The following is a 12,133-nucleotide window of genomic DNA, read 5'->3' on the forward strand; positions in this document are numbered from 1 at the left end:
TGCGCGTGTGTATGCCTGTGCTAAGGAGCTGCCCTTCTGTGGGCCGACATCCAGGCTGCCTGTCCCTCCCAGCCACAGGCTCCGGAACCCGCCTTCGCTCATTTGTTGCTTCCTGGCCATGTGGCCTCGCGTCTGCAGCCCAGGGGTAGTCTGGTCCTGGAAGCGGCTTTTTTTTCACATCAGCCCACAGGAAGAGCTAGATCTTGTCCTGACCCAGCACACGCTCGTACGTACGAGCAGGTGTTTACACCTGTTGACATCTGGAGCTCAGATACCTAACGGAAAGCTGCAGAAACACCTTATCATGCGCAATGTGTCCTGACATGTAAACATTCCCCCGGCCGCCTCCTAACCCGGCTCAGCGCCCGCCAGCAGAGCACACCCAGTAAGTTTGGGTGATGCTGCCTGGAGGCGTAGGTTGGACATCTGCCACACGACCCCTGAGGGTCCACGAGGGTCCCAGCCTCCTTCCCTCGGGCTCCCATGCATGTCCAGACAGACGGACACGGAGGTGTGGAGGCGTGCGCTCGTGTGTTAGAGACAAGTGGAGGGCACACCGTCTCTCGTAGAGACTTGCTTTCCATAAAGTGAACTCACTCGGAAAACGTGCGACATGGTGGTGCCCTGTTGACACTTGAAAGGGAACTTCGGGTGTCATGGCTGCACGGCTATGAGCTCTGAGCTGGGAAATGCCCCACACAGGCTGCCTGCTATCAGGGCCTCCCAGAGCCCTCCACACCTCCAGACTCCCCGGGTCCCCACACAGGGGCTTCTCCTGGGATTGTCACCACCATGCAGATGGGGAAACTAAGGCACAGAGGGACTTTCTGAAGGCTACACAGCCCAAGTCTGCCCTTCACACCAGCCTCGGCTGTCGGTCCTTAGCTGATGTCAGGGCCTTGGGGGAGGAGCTTCCGCAAAACCCCCCCACACCCCCAGAGGGCTGGCTGCCCCCAGAGTGTCTGGCCCAGACCAGCCTCAGCTCAGCGATTGGCTGGAAGGACTCAGAGCTCAGAAAAGCTGTTATATTCAGGGTTATGGTTTATTCCAGTGAAACAATAGATCCCACAGGAGTCATAGCAACGCCGGGGAACGACACATGGTGTATCGTCAACCAGGCCTCAGTGTCCGCTCTTCACGAGGCTCCTCCACATGCACATGGCTGACCTCCCTCAGGGCCGACCATCGTCGCCAGCCCCTTCAGGAGTCACGCGGCTATCCCCCGGCCCCAAGCCCCCATAGGTCGCCCTGTGGCTCAGGTCTCAGGTAGACAACACTCCACTCAGGCAGGTTGTTCCCAGGGCGTGGAGTCACCTCCCAGGAGCTGGGCCAGGCCGGTCTTTTCTTTGGAGTGTGTGGGGTGTGGACAAGCTAGGACACAGCCAGTGGCCACGTGCCGGGCTGGGCTGGTGTCCAGGAGGACCCACTGCGAAGTCGGCAGTGGGGAAGCCAGGCCTTTCCCATCTGGAACAGCTGCCCTGGGCCTTCTAGAGTCCTGGGAGGGCTAGAGGCGGCCCCTGGATGGGGCTCAGCACCTCGCAGCCCTGGGGGATGCCGCTCCTGTGATGGGGGGCCCCACGCCCGGGAGCTCCCCATCACAGCAGAGCCCGGACGTGGGGACTCAGGCGCCTTCCTGCCCCGCAGAACCCAGGCGTGGACTTCGGGGACGTGTCAGAGCGGCTGGCCCTGCGCCAGCGGCTGAAGTGCCGAAGCTTCAAATGGTACCTGGAGAACGTGTACCCAGAAATGAGGACCTACAACAACACCCTCACGTACGGAGAGGTACCGCCTCCACCCGCTGGCCCCATTCCCCCCCCGACGCTCCTGCCCGTGCCCCTCGCCCCAGCGTTCCCCACCCTGACGCCCCAACATTCCTGTGTCCTGACACCCGACATTCCCCGGCTCTGTGCCCCACAGCCCCATAAGCCACACCCTCACCTGTATGCATGCATCTGCTCGTGGACATCAGACAGCAGAGTGCGCAGCCACACTCACACATACACGGCACGTACCACTGTTCAGAGCCCACACAAAGGCACGCATACATGTGCGTACAAAAGTACACACAAGCAGATTCAGAGACGTGTGTGTATATATACATGCATGCACACGTGTTTATGTACAATGCGTGCGTGTTAATTCATGCAAACACTCATGTGTGTATAAGTACACAGACATGAACATGGACGTTTGCACATCATTTTGCTCACGTGCACACAGAGCAACCCATCCATCTTCACCTGTGTGCACAAACGCCAGCCAAAGGTACCCGCCCGTGCACAGCACAAATGTCAGTGGACGTGCGTACATGCACACAGAGTATACACATTGATGCATTCACATTACACAGCCATGTTCACATGCCACGGTGCCTGCAGATAAGTGCACAATACAAGGACACACACAGACAGACACACGTCTGCACCAGCTCCTGTGTGCACGGCCACACACGCGGCTCTCCTTAGAGCCAGCGCCAGGGCCCTGCGTTCTGCCCTCTCACCCTGGCCTGTGCTGGTGGTGGAGAGGTCGGCCCCCTCATGGCCGTCAGCTGCGCCAGAAACCCCAGGCCCCGTGTGGAAGGAATGCGTGCCCTCTGGCCCTGGGCTAGCGCTCCGGCTGTGGCAGGGGAAGGGGAGCCGAGGTGGGCAGTCCTAGCTGGCCTGTGCATTCCTGGAGCTCGCAATCCACCCCAAGCCAGGCTGCAACCCCTCTGGGCACAGAGGTTTCCCAGGTGGCCTGGAGCATCCTTAATGCATCCGTGGTGTGGGCGGGAGACCGCTGTCCTCCCAGCCCCTCCAGGGCTTCCACTCTAGCCACCTCTGACCATCATGGGTCACAGCCACGCATGCCTACCCACAGAAGCTGCTCGTTAGGAACTGAGCTGGACGTCTGAGTTCAGGCCTTTTCCCTTCCTGGGGCGGCAGTGCTGTCAGTGAGCTGGGGCGCAGAACGAGCCGCCCTGAAGCGCAGCAGGCCGAGGCGGGCGTCCAGCTTACTGGCCAGTCTAGGGGTCATCCGGGCTGAGCTGACCTCGGCTGGGCCTGGTCACGTGTCTGGTCTGCCGCCAGGTCTCTGGGGACGGCTCATGCGCAGACCTGGTGCATCTCTCCTCCAGCAGACAGCAGCTTGTTCTCACGGGGGCGTCAGGGTTCCAAGACAGAGTGGGGGCTGCCAGCATCCTGAGGCTCAGAGCCGTGCAGACACTCCTGCTGGTTTCTGTCCGCTGTGCCCAGACTCGGGGACCGAGGAGCAGCCTCCGCCTCATGACGAGGGAGCTGCGGACTCACACCCTTCAGAAGGGGTGACAACGCAGGGAGGCCATTCAGGGGGCAGCTGGGCGGTTCAGGCTGCCCTCCCTGTGTCCAAGGCTAGCACTGCGGAGGGATGGCCAGCTCTCCAAACATACACAGGGGCACGTCTGTCTGTCTCCTCCAGTGACAAGCATGGTCATCCCTTCCCAGGAGCCCAGCCAGCCCCTCCCCAGCCAGCCCACCCCCAACCCGCTCCTCCCATCTCCCCGCCCAGGGCAGACCCCAAGCCCCGGGGGGGGGGGGGGGGGGGGGGCGGGGGGGTCTCATCCTGGGAGGGCCATCAGGGGGCGTCAGGCTCACACCATCCTAAGACAGCTGGCCGCAGAGCAGCCCCCTCTGCCCTGAGAGGCAGCGGGGTGGGTAAAGCCCCCTCTGGCCTTGACTCAGGCCTCCGGGACCCTCCTTGATGGGGTTTCTCCTTTGGTTTCTGGTCCGTAGGTGAGAAACAGCAAAGCCAGCGGCTACTGCTTGGACCAGGGAGCAGAAGACGACGACCGAGCGATCCTCTACCCCTGCCACGGGATGTCCTCCCAGGTAGGAGCAGTGGCTGCCCCCCTGTGATGCCCCCGAGGGACGGCAGCCCCCCAACCATGTGTGGGAGTGGGTCCTCGAGGGGCCAGAGCACGGCAGGCCTGCTGGGGGTCCTGATGTCACAGCACTGAGTCTGGGCGCTCGGGGGCCACGTGGGCCCCTCCAGGAGTCGCCCCTCTTGGGTTAATAGCATCGAGGGCTCTAGCAGCAAAGGCACCTTGGGTGACTCCCTTGCGGTCCCCAGCCTCGGGCTCCCCTCCATTGGGTGGGATAATGAAGGTGCTTCCTTCTTGGGGCTGTTGTGTGGACCAAAGTGGGAATGTGTGTAAAGCGCTTCCCACAGTGTGGGTGTGAGCTCGGAGGCACACTGACATTCTAGTTTTACCAGCGGAGCACTCGCAGGTGCTCTTCAGTCTGGGCTCCAGCTTTGAATATGTGCCTACGGATGCCCGACCCCGGGCAGCGGGGCCAGACAGTACAGGGATGGGTGCGTTCTCAGAGCTCTGGGCGATGTGGACACGCGGGACCCTGATGAGGAGCCTGATGTTCTGATCCCAAGCGGATCCTCCTGCTTGTGAGGGCGCTGCTTCGTTTTAATGGGTGTCAGGTATTATTTAAATTAAACCCCAGGCGTGTGCTTTCCTGGAAATGACCCTCGGCCTCCCTCAAAGTGCTCCCTGAATCTGAGCCGCTCAGGGACTTCCATTAGGCAGGACCCAAGCCCAGGGCATCGAGACGCTGACACGTCCACACAGCCCGGCCGGGGGCTAACGGCCTGTGACACCTAGCAGAGGGTGCGCTGCTCGCCCGTGCCCACCTCCTGCAGCCTCGTGGTGGGACCCTCGCTGGCCTCCCCAGCAGCTGCCAGCCTGGTGGCCCTGGACTGAGAGCAAACGGAACCCCATCAAGATGCAGATGTGGCTCCTGGAGAAATCCAACACTGGGCCCGTCAGACACTGTGATGATTCTCTGGCTGGCACCGTCTTCTCAGACCCGAGGTGGGAGCCCACGTCCTGTTGGGGGGTCTCCGGACCCCCTGCTCCTCTCCACCCTGAGAAGAGGAGAGACAACAGGGTTATTTCCCATCAAGTCAGCTGTGTGAGGAGACGCCATGACATCTGCACCTCTGCGGCTGGAGGGGCAGCGTGAGGAGCCTCAGAGGTGTGCAGGGCAGGGATCCGTGTGGCAGGGGAGTGTGGGTGTTCAAGGACACCACTGCGACACCCACAGGGAGCCCTTCCAAGAGAGCATGCTGGGGCGGCCAGCAGAAGTGGCCTTCGCCACAGCTGGAAACAAGGTGGTGATGGAAGCAAGATGGGAGGGAGAGGTCAGATGGACCCCTGTCCCGCTCCGGGCAGGACATGCCTGCCAGTGGTCCCCTCTTTGCAAATGGACCTCAGTGTGTTGGGTCACTCACGCTCCTGGACCTCTGTGGAGGCTGCCGAAACATTAAGGGGAGACAAGCTACGTCCCCAAACCCCGATGCCCGCTGTGTCAGTGTCCCGTGAACAGTGGATATTTATTCACTCAGTTCTGGAGGCTGGAAATCTGAAATCCAGGTGTCGCAGGTCCACGCTCCCTCCCGAGGCTCCACAGGAGGTGCCTTCCTGCTGGGTCCAGCTCCTGGTGGCCCCAGGTGTCCTCGGCTCACGGCCGTATCACTTCTGCCTCTGGTCTCCCTCCTGGGTGCGTCTGAGTCTCCACCTGGCCTTCTCCTTGTGTCTCCACTGTCCCTCCTTATGAGGACTCCAGTGATGTTGGATGAGGGCCACCCTAACCAGGGCGACCGCGTCTCACCTTGATCACATCTTCAATGACCCTACTTCCAGATAAGGTCACATCCACAGGTCCTTTTGGGGGACATGATTCAACCCATAACAACAGCTGTAATGAAAGTCAACCTCAGACCAGACTGGGCCACATGTATGGACGGTAAGGAAGAATTCCTCAGCAAGCAGGACAACCCCGTGCACACGACCGCTCTGCACGCTCGGGGAGGCCCTAGCCCTCTGTCCACCGAGGTGGCCCAACCATCTTTACATGAAAGGGGACAGGCAGCGAGTCCTCCTCTGCGTCAGCAGCGGGAGCCCCCAACCCAGGGCTCCACGCAGCTCGGCCTCCGGTCACTGTGGATGCACTCCCTGTCCGTCAGTTTATTGTGAGAACTCTCAAACATACAGAAAAGTAGAAAAGTCAGATGTGACCAAACACACACGCATCATCCTTTCAGGGGTCAGCAAAGTACAACCTGTGGGCCAAATAAAGGTTTTTATACTTTCTAAGGTTTGTAGGGGAGAAAAGAAGAAAAGGAATGAATAATGTACGACAGTATCCACCAAGCTCGGGGCCCTCGGCTCCTGATCCAGACGCAACGTTGGTCAGATTTGGCCATTTTGCGTCGTCTGTTTTTGTCTGGATCATTTTAAAGCAAGTTGCAGACATCATCCCCTTCCACCTCTACGTATCTCAGAACGCATCTCTGAAAAGTAGGGAGGCTCCTAAACCCACAGGAATTCCCGGAAGTCCTCTGATGACGGCCGACCACCTCCCCTTTCTCAGTGGCCCGCCCGCCTCTCCTCCCCGGCATGTCTGAGGAGGGCCGCGATGGAGTCCGTGGGCCAGAATCACGGGGCCGGAGGCTCCTTCTTAGCTCTGAGCAGCCTCCCGACCAGGACCTCCTGCTGGCCGGGGCCCAGCGGGCAGAGGGACAGGCCGGTGGACTTGCCGACTCTGCCAGCTCCTCCTGAGCGCGGCCGGGCTGCTTCTGTCAGACAGGAGTCTGATCGAGATTCCTGGCCCCCCAGGCCCTTCCCACCCCCCCACCCCCCCCCACCCCCCCACCCCCCCCCCACCCCCGGGCAGAGTCAACATGCCGTCGATGCCGATGCCGACTCTTGGCCGTGAGGTTGAATCTGCCCGGAGTGTGGGGGGCTGTAGGCCCCAGGGGCTTTGGTTTGGAGTTTGTGCTGGACATTCGATGGGCTGTGGACCTCAGATTGCAAACGTCCTTGACCTCCGAAAGTTACCGGAGAAGAACATGAGCACGTCAGTGACCGTCGGCCCCCAGACCCAGCTGGCTGAGGCAGCCACAGTCTTCACTCGCTCACGAATCTGTGACCTGGGCACGGTCAGCAGGACCAGCCCTCTCCACTCTGTGAGCACCAGCTTGGGCCACCCACCAGGCTAGGGGACCCCCTCCGAGCCGACACACTCACCTGGGTGGCTGTCAGGGGCCTCGAACCCCCACCACGTGGCCTTTCCCCAGCCACTCGGGACTCCTCACCGGGAGGAATCATGACCAAACGGTCGTCCAGCCTCAGAAGCCAGAGAGTGCTGCCTCCGAGACGTTCATACGTTCCCAGAAGGACTCTAGGGGAAAGTAGAGACCCCCCCACCCTTAACGGGGGTCAGTCACAGAGTCGCACAAACACTCAGGGTGGGAGTGGCTGCTGTTCACCTTCCTGCAAGACTGTGCTGGAAACTGCAGCCTTCTGGAAAGAGTGAACAACTTGTCCAAGCAAGGCATGCGTGTGCGCACGTGTGCCTGCGTGTGTGTGTGTGTGTGCGCGCGTGAGCTCGTACATGAGAGAAAAAGAGGAAGTGGGGGGATGGGGGAGAGAAAGGAGAGCGGGGCCCTTACAGATAGCGACCCGCTGTTTGCTGAGCGCTCGCTCCCTTCTTAAGCCCTTTACTCATGGTGTCCGTCGGATCCTCACAATAGCCCTATGGCCAGGTACTGTCACAGTCTCCCGCTTACACATAGGAGACCGAGGCACAGAGAGGGGACGTGACTTGCCCGTGGTCAGCCAGCTGGGGAGGGGTAGGAATCCAGTGTTGGTTTCCGTTGTGAGTGTGTAGTTGTCGCTCACCTGGTGTTTGCAAACAACATGACCAGGACCAGGGTGAGTGTGACCTTGGGGCCACCCTTCCTATGGAAATGAAGGTTCACCTCCTGGTTCAAGGGCAGATGGGGCGACCTGGGGCATGTGTGACACTGTCCGCCTTGTGCATCTGTGCCCACGGGGCGGGTCCGAGCACGGTTCTGGAGGAGTCCCAGGAGCCCAGCTGGGAGGGGCGGGTGGGTGAGCAGGCCGTGGGGAAGGCCGAGGCTGGGTGGCCGTCCGTGGGCCTGGCGCCACCCCAGGAGAGCCGGCTCTGGGTGAGGGCTGGCACAGCGGGGCACCCTCCGTCCTCGGCCCTCACGGCTCACGCGGCGCCCTCCGCAGCTGGTGCGGTACAGCGCCGACGGCCTGCTGCAGCTCGGGCCCCTGGGCTCCACTTCCTTCCTGCCGGACTCCAAGTGCCTGGTGGACGACGGCAGGGGCCGCGTGCCCGCCCTGAGGAAGTGCGAGGATGTGGCCCGGCCGGCGCAGCGGCTGTGGGACTTCACCCAGGTCAGCGGGGCAGAGAGCCAGCCCGGGCTGTAGGGGGACAGTGGTGGGGAAGAGGGGGTGCCAGGATCAGCCGCTCCCACGGGAACCCCAGCTCACAGGGACTGAGTGACATGCCCAGGTCACAAGACTGGGGAGGGGCCGACCGGCTGGTCACAGCACTACGGCAGCCCCTTCATCCGGAGCCCCCACTCAGCCTCAGCTGCTGGTCTCCTGGGGCCAGACTGGAATTGCTGGGATCTGCTGCAGTCAGCCCCCTGGGCCCTGTGGGGCTGTTGGGATGCTGGGGTCGAATCCTGAGCCCCAAGAACAAACACTTAAGCAGCATGTTCAAGGATGGCCTCCCTGCCTGGTGGGAGCAGCCCCTGGACGCCCTGTGCCCCCTCCAGCCCACATGCCTCGGGAGCTCTGGCCACTCCCACCAGGCTTCCCTCCCTCCCTCCCTCACAATAACATCGCTGGCTGGAACGTTGCCTGGAGGTGAACAGCATACACGTTGATGTGCATGGCTGGCTGGAGGAGCAGGGCACATGGCCGCCCCCCAGGGCTCCAGGGCCATTCCTCACACCCCGCCTGGCTGACCCCCTTGGCCTCCTGTGAACGGAGTCCTGCGGCTGCATTTCTGTCTCCTGGCTTCCTCCTCGTTAGGTTGGGCTCATTTGACCTGTTCCCTTTGCTGCCCTCCTGCCTCCACTGTCCTCCTCGGTTCCCCCTGGGCTCCCCCTGGGCAGGTGCCCAGCTTCCTGCTCTCCGACACCCTCCTGTCTCTGTATCCAGCCCAAACGTCTCTGAGCTTCACACCCATCCATCCAAATACCACACAGGCTTCTCCGGGGCGTCCCAAGGTCGCCTCCATCTCAGCGTGTCCTCTGTGGAATTGGCCTCGGTGTCTCCATCCAGGTCAGGCTGTCACTTGCTGGGGTCTGACCTTCACAGGCCCCCCCCCAACCCCACCCCCACTCCAGCCCTGCCCCAGTCCCTCTTGCCTGCAGCAGCACCCCTACCTTCTCCCTAAACCCACTCATGTCCCAAATCCCCCAGAACAGACGACCACAAGCTGAGTAGCTTAAAGCTACAGACATTTATTCTCTCACCACCTGGAGGCCAGAAGTCCGAACGCAAAGTGTCCTCCGAGGCTCGCGGGGCGGGCCCTTCCTGCCTCTCCCAGCCCTGGTGTTGCCTGCTGTGTCCTTGGCTTGTGGCCCGTCCCTCCCAACTCTGGCTTGGTCATCCTTTCTCTGTGTCTCAGGATCCCTCCGTCCTTAGGAGGACATGGGCATTGGATCAGGGCCCACCTCCTCCAGCATGACCTCCTTTCTGTGAATTACATCTGCAAAGACTTTGTTTCCAGTGCAACCAGCGCCAGGCGCTGGGCGTTAGGCCCTCGGTGCCTCTGACCCGTCTTCCTAGGACACTCTGCCCGTGTACTCCCGGCTCTGACGCTCTTGGGCAGTCTACCACTATGTGCGGGATCAAATCCCACTCCTGAGCATGGTCTCTCCACCCCCGGCGTCCCCAGCCATCCCTCCCCGCCCCCCAATGCCCGCAGCTCCGCCAGCCCGCTGCTCTCCTGCTCCTTGGGCAGTAGGTGTCTCCCAGGAGCCAGTCCTGATCTCGGCCCCACCTCATGCCCCCGAAGACCTCTGTCATGGCTCCCACAGAGAAGCCCCCATGACAGGTAAACGCACAACACCGTCTGGGGGCTTCTGGTCACAGGAGAGGCTGCAGGAACGAGTGTCACAGTGTCAAGCGGAGCCCACAAGGGTTGGAGGTCCCTGAGAGGCCGGTTCTGGGGCCTGGGCGACGAGAGCCAGACTGCAGGAGGACACATGAGATACAATCCTGGGGTCCTCGGGCACGGGCCGGGGCCTCAATGTTTGGAGGACCAGAGGGCCTGGGGGGGTGACCAACGGGCACATGGGACACACCAGGGGTCAGGGAGGCACCTTGGGGGAAACGCCCTCTCAAGGGCCCTGGACTCCACTGTCCTGGTCCCTCCTCAGACCCTGGGAGCAGGGCAGGCAGGTAGAGTAGCTAATGGGGTGGGGGTGTGCGGGGATGTCAGAAGACAGAGGGCCGAGGGGACAGAGGGATGCTCTTGGGAAGGGAGCCTTGGGCACCTGTGCTCACTTGGTTTCCCTCCCCACAGAGCGGCCCCATCGTGAGCCGAGACACGGGCAGGTGCCTGGAGGTGGAGATGTCCAAGGACGCCAACTTCGGGCTGCGGCTGGTGGTGCAGAGGTGCTCGGGGCAGAAGTGGACCATCAGAAACTGGATCAAGCACGGGCGGCACTGACCCCCGGCCTCACCCTGTGCCCTCCCCCACGCGGACCCTGAGGACCTGGGGGAGGTGTCGTGCCCCTTCCCACCCACCCACCACCGGAACCCAAGGGCCCTGGCCTTGCCCGCACCATCTCAGGCCCGGACCTCTCCTCGGGCCCGTCGCCCAGGACTGCGGGGCCTCCCTGTGTGTCTGGAGGCAGATGCCAGGAATAGGCTACCCCACCAAGAGCGAGGACCCTCCTCGGCTGGGCAGCTTTGCCTGAGCACAGCAGCTGACCGCCAGCTCCAGCCCCCAATCATGTGCCTTTTCTACGGTATTTCTGTCCAGCTGCCCAGACGGCCACCTCTTCTGCATGTGCTGAAGCCCCTGTACATACCCCCACGCAGACGTCACGTCACTCCTGTGAGCCCAGAGGGCGGCCGAGCACCCGCCCATCTTCTCGGGACAGAACCGTCACCTCCTGGGGCTCCCCACGGCCTCCCGAAGCTCCGCCTTCCTGTGATCTCAGAACTCAGGCAGAGCCGAGCCCTCTCCGCGCAAGTGAGAGGGGAGAAGGGAGACGTCAGTGTGGTGTCCTCATGACGAGCCAGGGCCATGAGCAGGTGAGGAGATGACAGAACCGCTTCCATCCAGTACAGAGCGGGTGGGGATCCCTGTTCCAGCCTCCCGCCCGGGCCAGGCGCCTCCTCGTGTTGCTCTCAGGCAGGAGCCTGTTAGCAAACGAGCACCCAGGCTCCTCGCCTGTTTTTATAAATAAAGTTTTATTGGCACACGGCCACGCCCATCTGTGTATGTATTGTCCCTGACGTCGGCTCCAGGGGACACCTGGAGCTGAGAAGGAGCACCCCCCCCAGAGCTGTCCTAGGGCCTCCAAGATGCGTCTCTGAGCAGGACGGGACCTGATGGTTGCTGTGCAAATTGCAGGACACGGGGAGAGAAGCTGGGCGGAAGGTTCTGCCCTCCCCTCTCCCCCACCAGGCCCAGTGCCCAGCGGCACCCAATGCTACCTGCTCCTCCCTCCTGCCCGGCAGTGGACGGCCTCAGGCGTCCAGCTGCGCGGGACCCCAGGGCAGACTTGGCACACCTGGCAGTGGGAATGGACAGCAGACAGGATGACAAGCACCCACAAACCAGACCACCCAGCTCTTCCCACACACGGGGTCTCCAACACCCTTTGGTGGTCTCCTGGGGCAGAAATTGTGGGTGCCGTGGGAAACTTCCAGGCTTCTCCCCATTCTTGCAGAGTAACCTGGAACGCAGGCTGGCAGGGTTTCTAGACAACAGGCCTCGAGCAGGGGCCGCAGATCTTACCTGTTCTCTGCTTGCTGCGACCAGGGCCCACCCCTCGGAGAGGACAGGGAGCGGCTGCCTTTCCAAGGACAGCTGCCAGTCACTCATGCCAGTGGGTATCTTCCTGGGAGAGGAGGAGTCCTTCCTGGTGGTGCTGGGGATCTCCGATCCGTGGGGAGTTTTCTTGAAGGTCAGCCCCCGGGGAGGTGAGCAAGCAGCACATGCCGTGCGACTAGGGGTCTGGGCAGTGGGGGCTCTGACCTGCCCTTGGGGTTGGGGGACACGCTGGTGAGGCGTCCATGGGTGTCGGCCTGGGGAGACGCGAT

The 12,133-nt window shown here is 62.0% G+C and overlaps 1 protein-coding gene across 5 annotated transcripts in view; it reads left to right on the forward strand.

Moving 5' to 3' along the window:
• GALNT9 (polypeptide N-acetylgalactosaminyltransferase 9) overlaps positions 1-12,133 on the forward strand; it is a 106,532-nt gene that overhangs the window by 84,230 nt on the left and 10,169 nt on the right. The window contains exons 8-12 of one of the 5 annotated variants that reach the window (XR_006531766.2): positions 1,645-1,782; positions 3,750-3,845; positions 8,069-8,236; positions 10,383-11,119; positions 11,853-12,013. Coding sequence is in view for 3 of the 5 variants with exons in the window: in XM_014861101.3 (XP_014716587.2) it covers positions 1,645-1,782; positions 3,750-3,845; positions 8,069-8,236; positions 10,383-10,529 (549 nt within the window). In the remaining 2 variants the exon portion in view is untranslated. Of the gene's footprint in view, positions 1-1,644; positions 1,783-3,749; positions 3,846-8,068; positions 8,237-10,382; positions 11,831-11,852; positions 12,014-12,133 lie in introns of those variants that run through there. The other 4 variants (XR_001401311.3, XM_014861101.3, XM_070515804.1 and 1 more) reach the window with 4 other exon arrangements.

This window comes from Equus asinus, chromosome 8 (genome assembly GCF_041296235.1).
Source record: "Equus asinus isolate D_3611 breed Donkey chromosome 8, EquAss-T2T_v2, whole genome shotgun sequence".
In the NCBI taxonomy this organism is placed as follows: domain Eukaryota; kingdom Metazoa; phylum Chordata; class Mammalia; order Perissodactyla; family Equidae; genus Equus; species Equus asinus.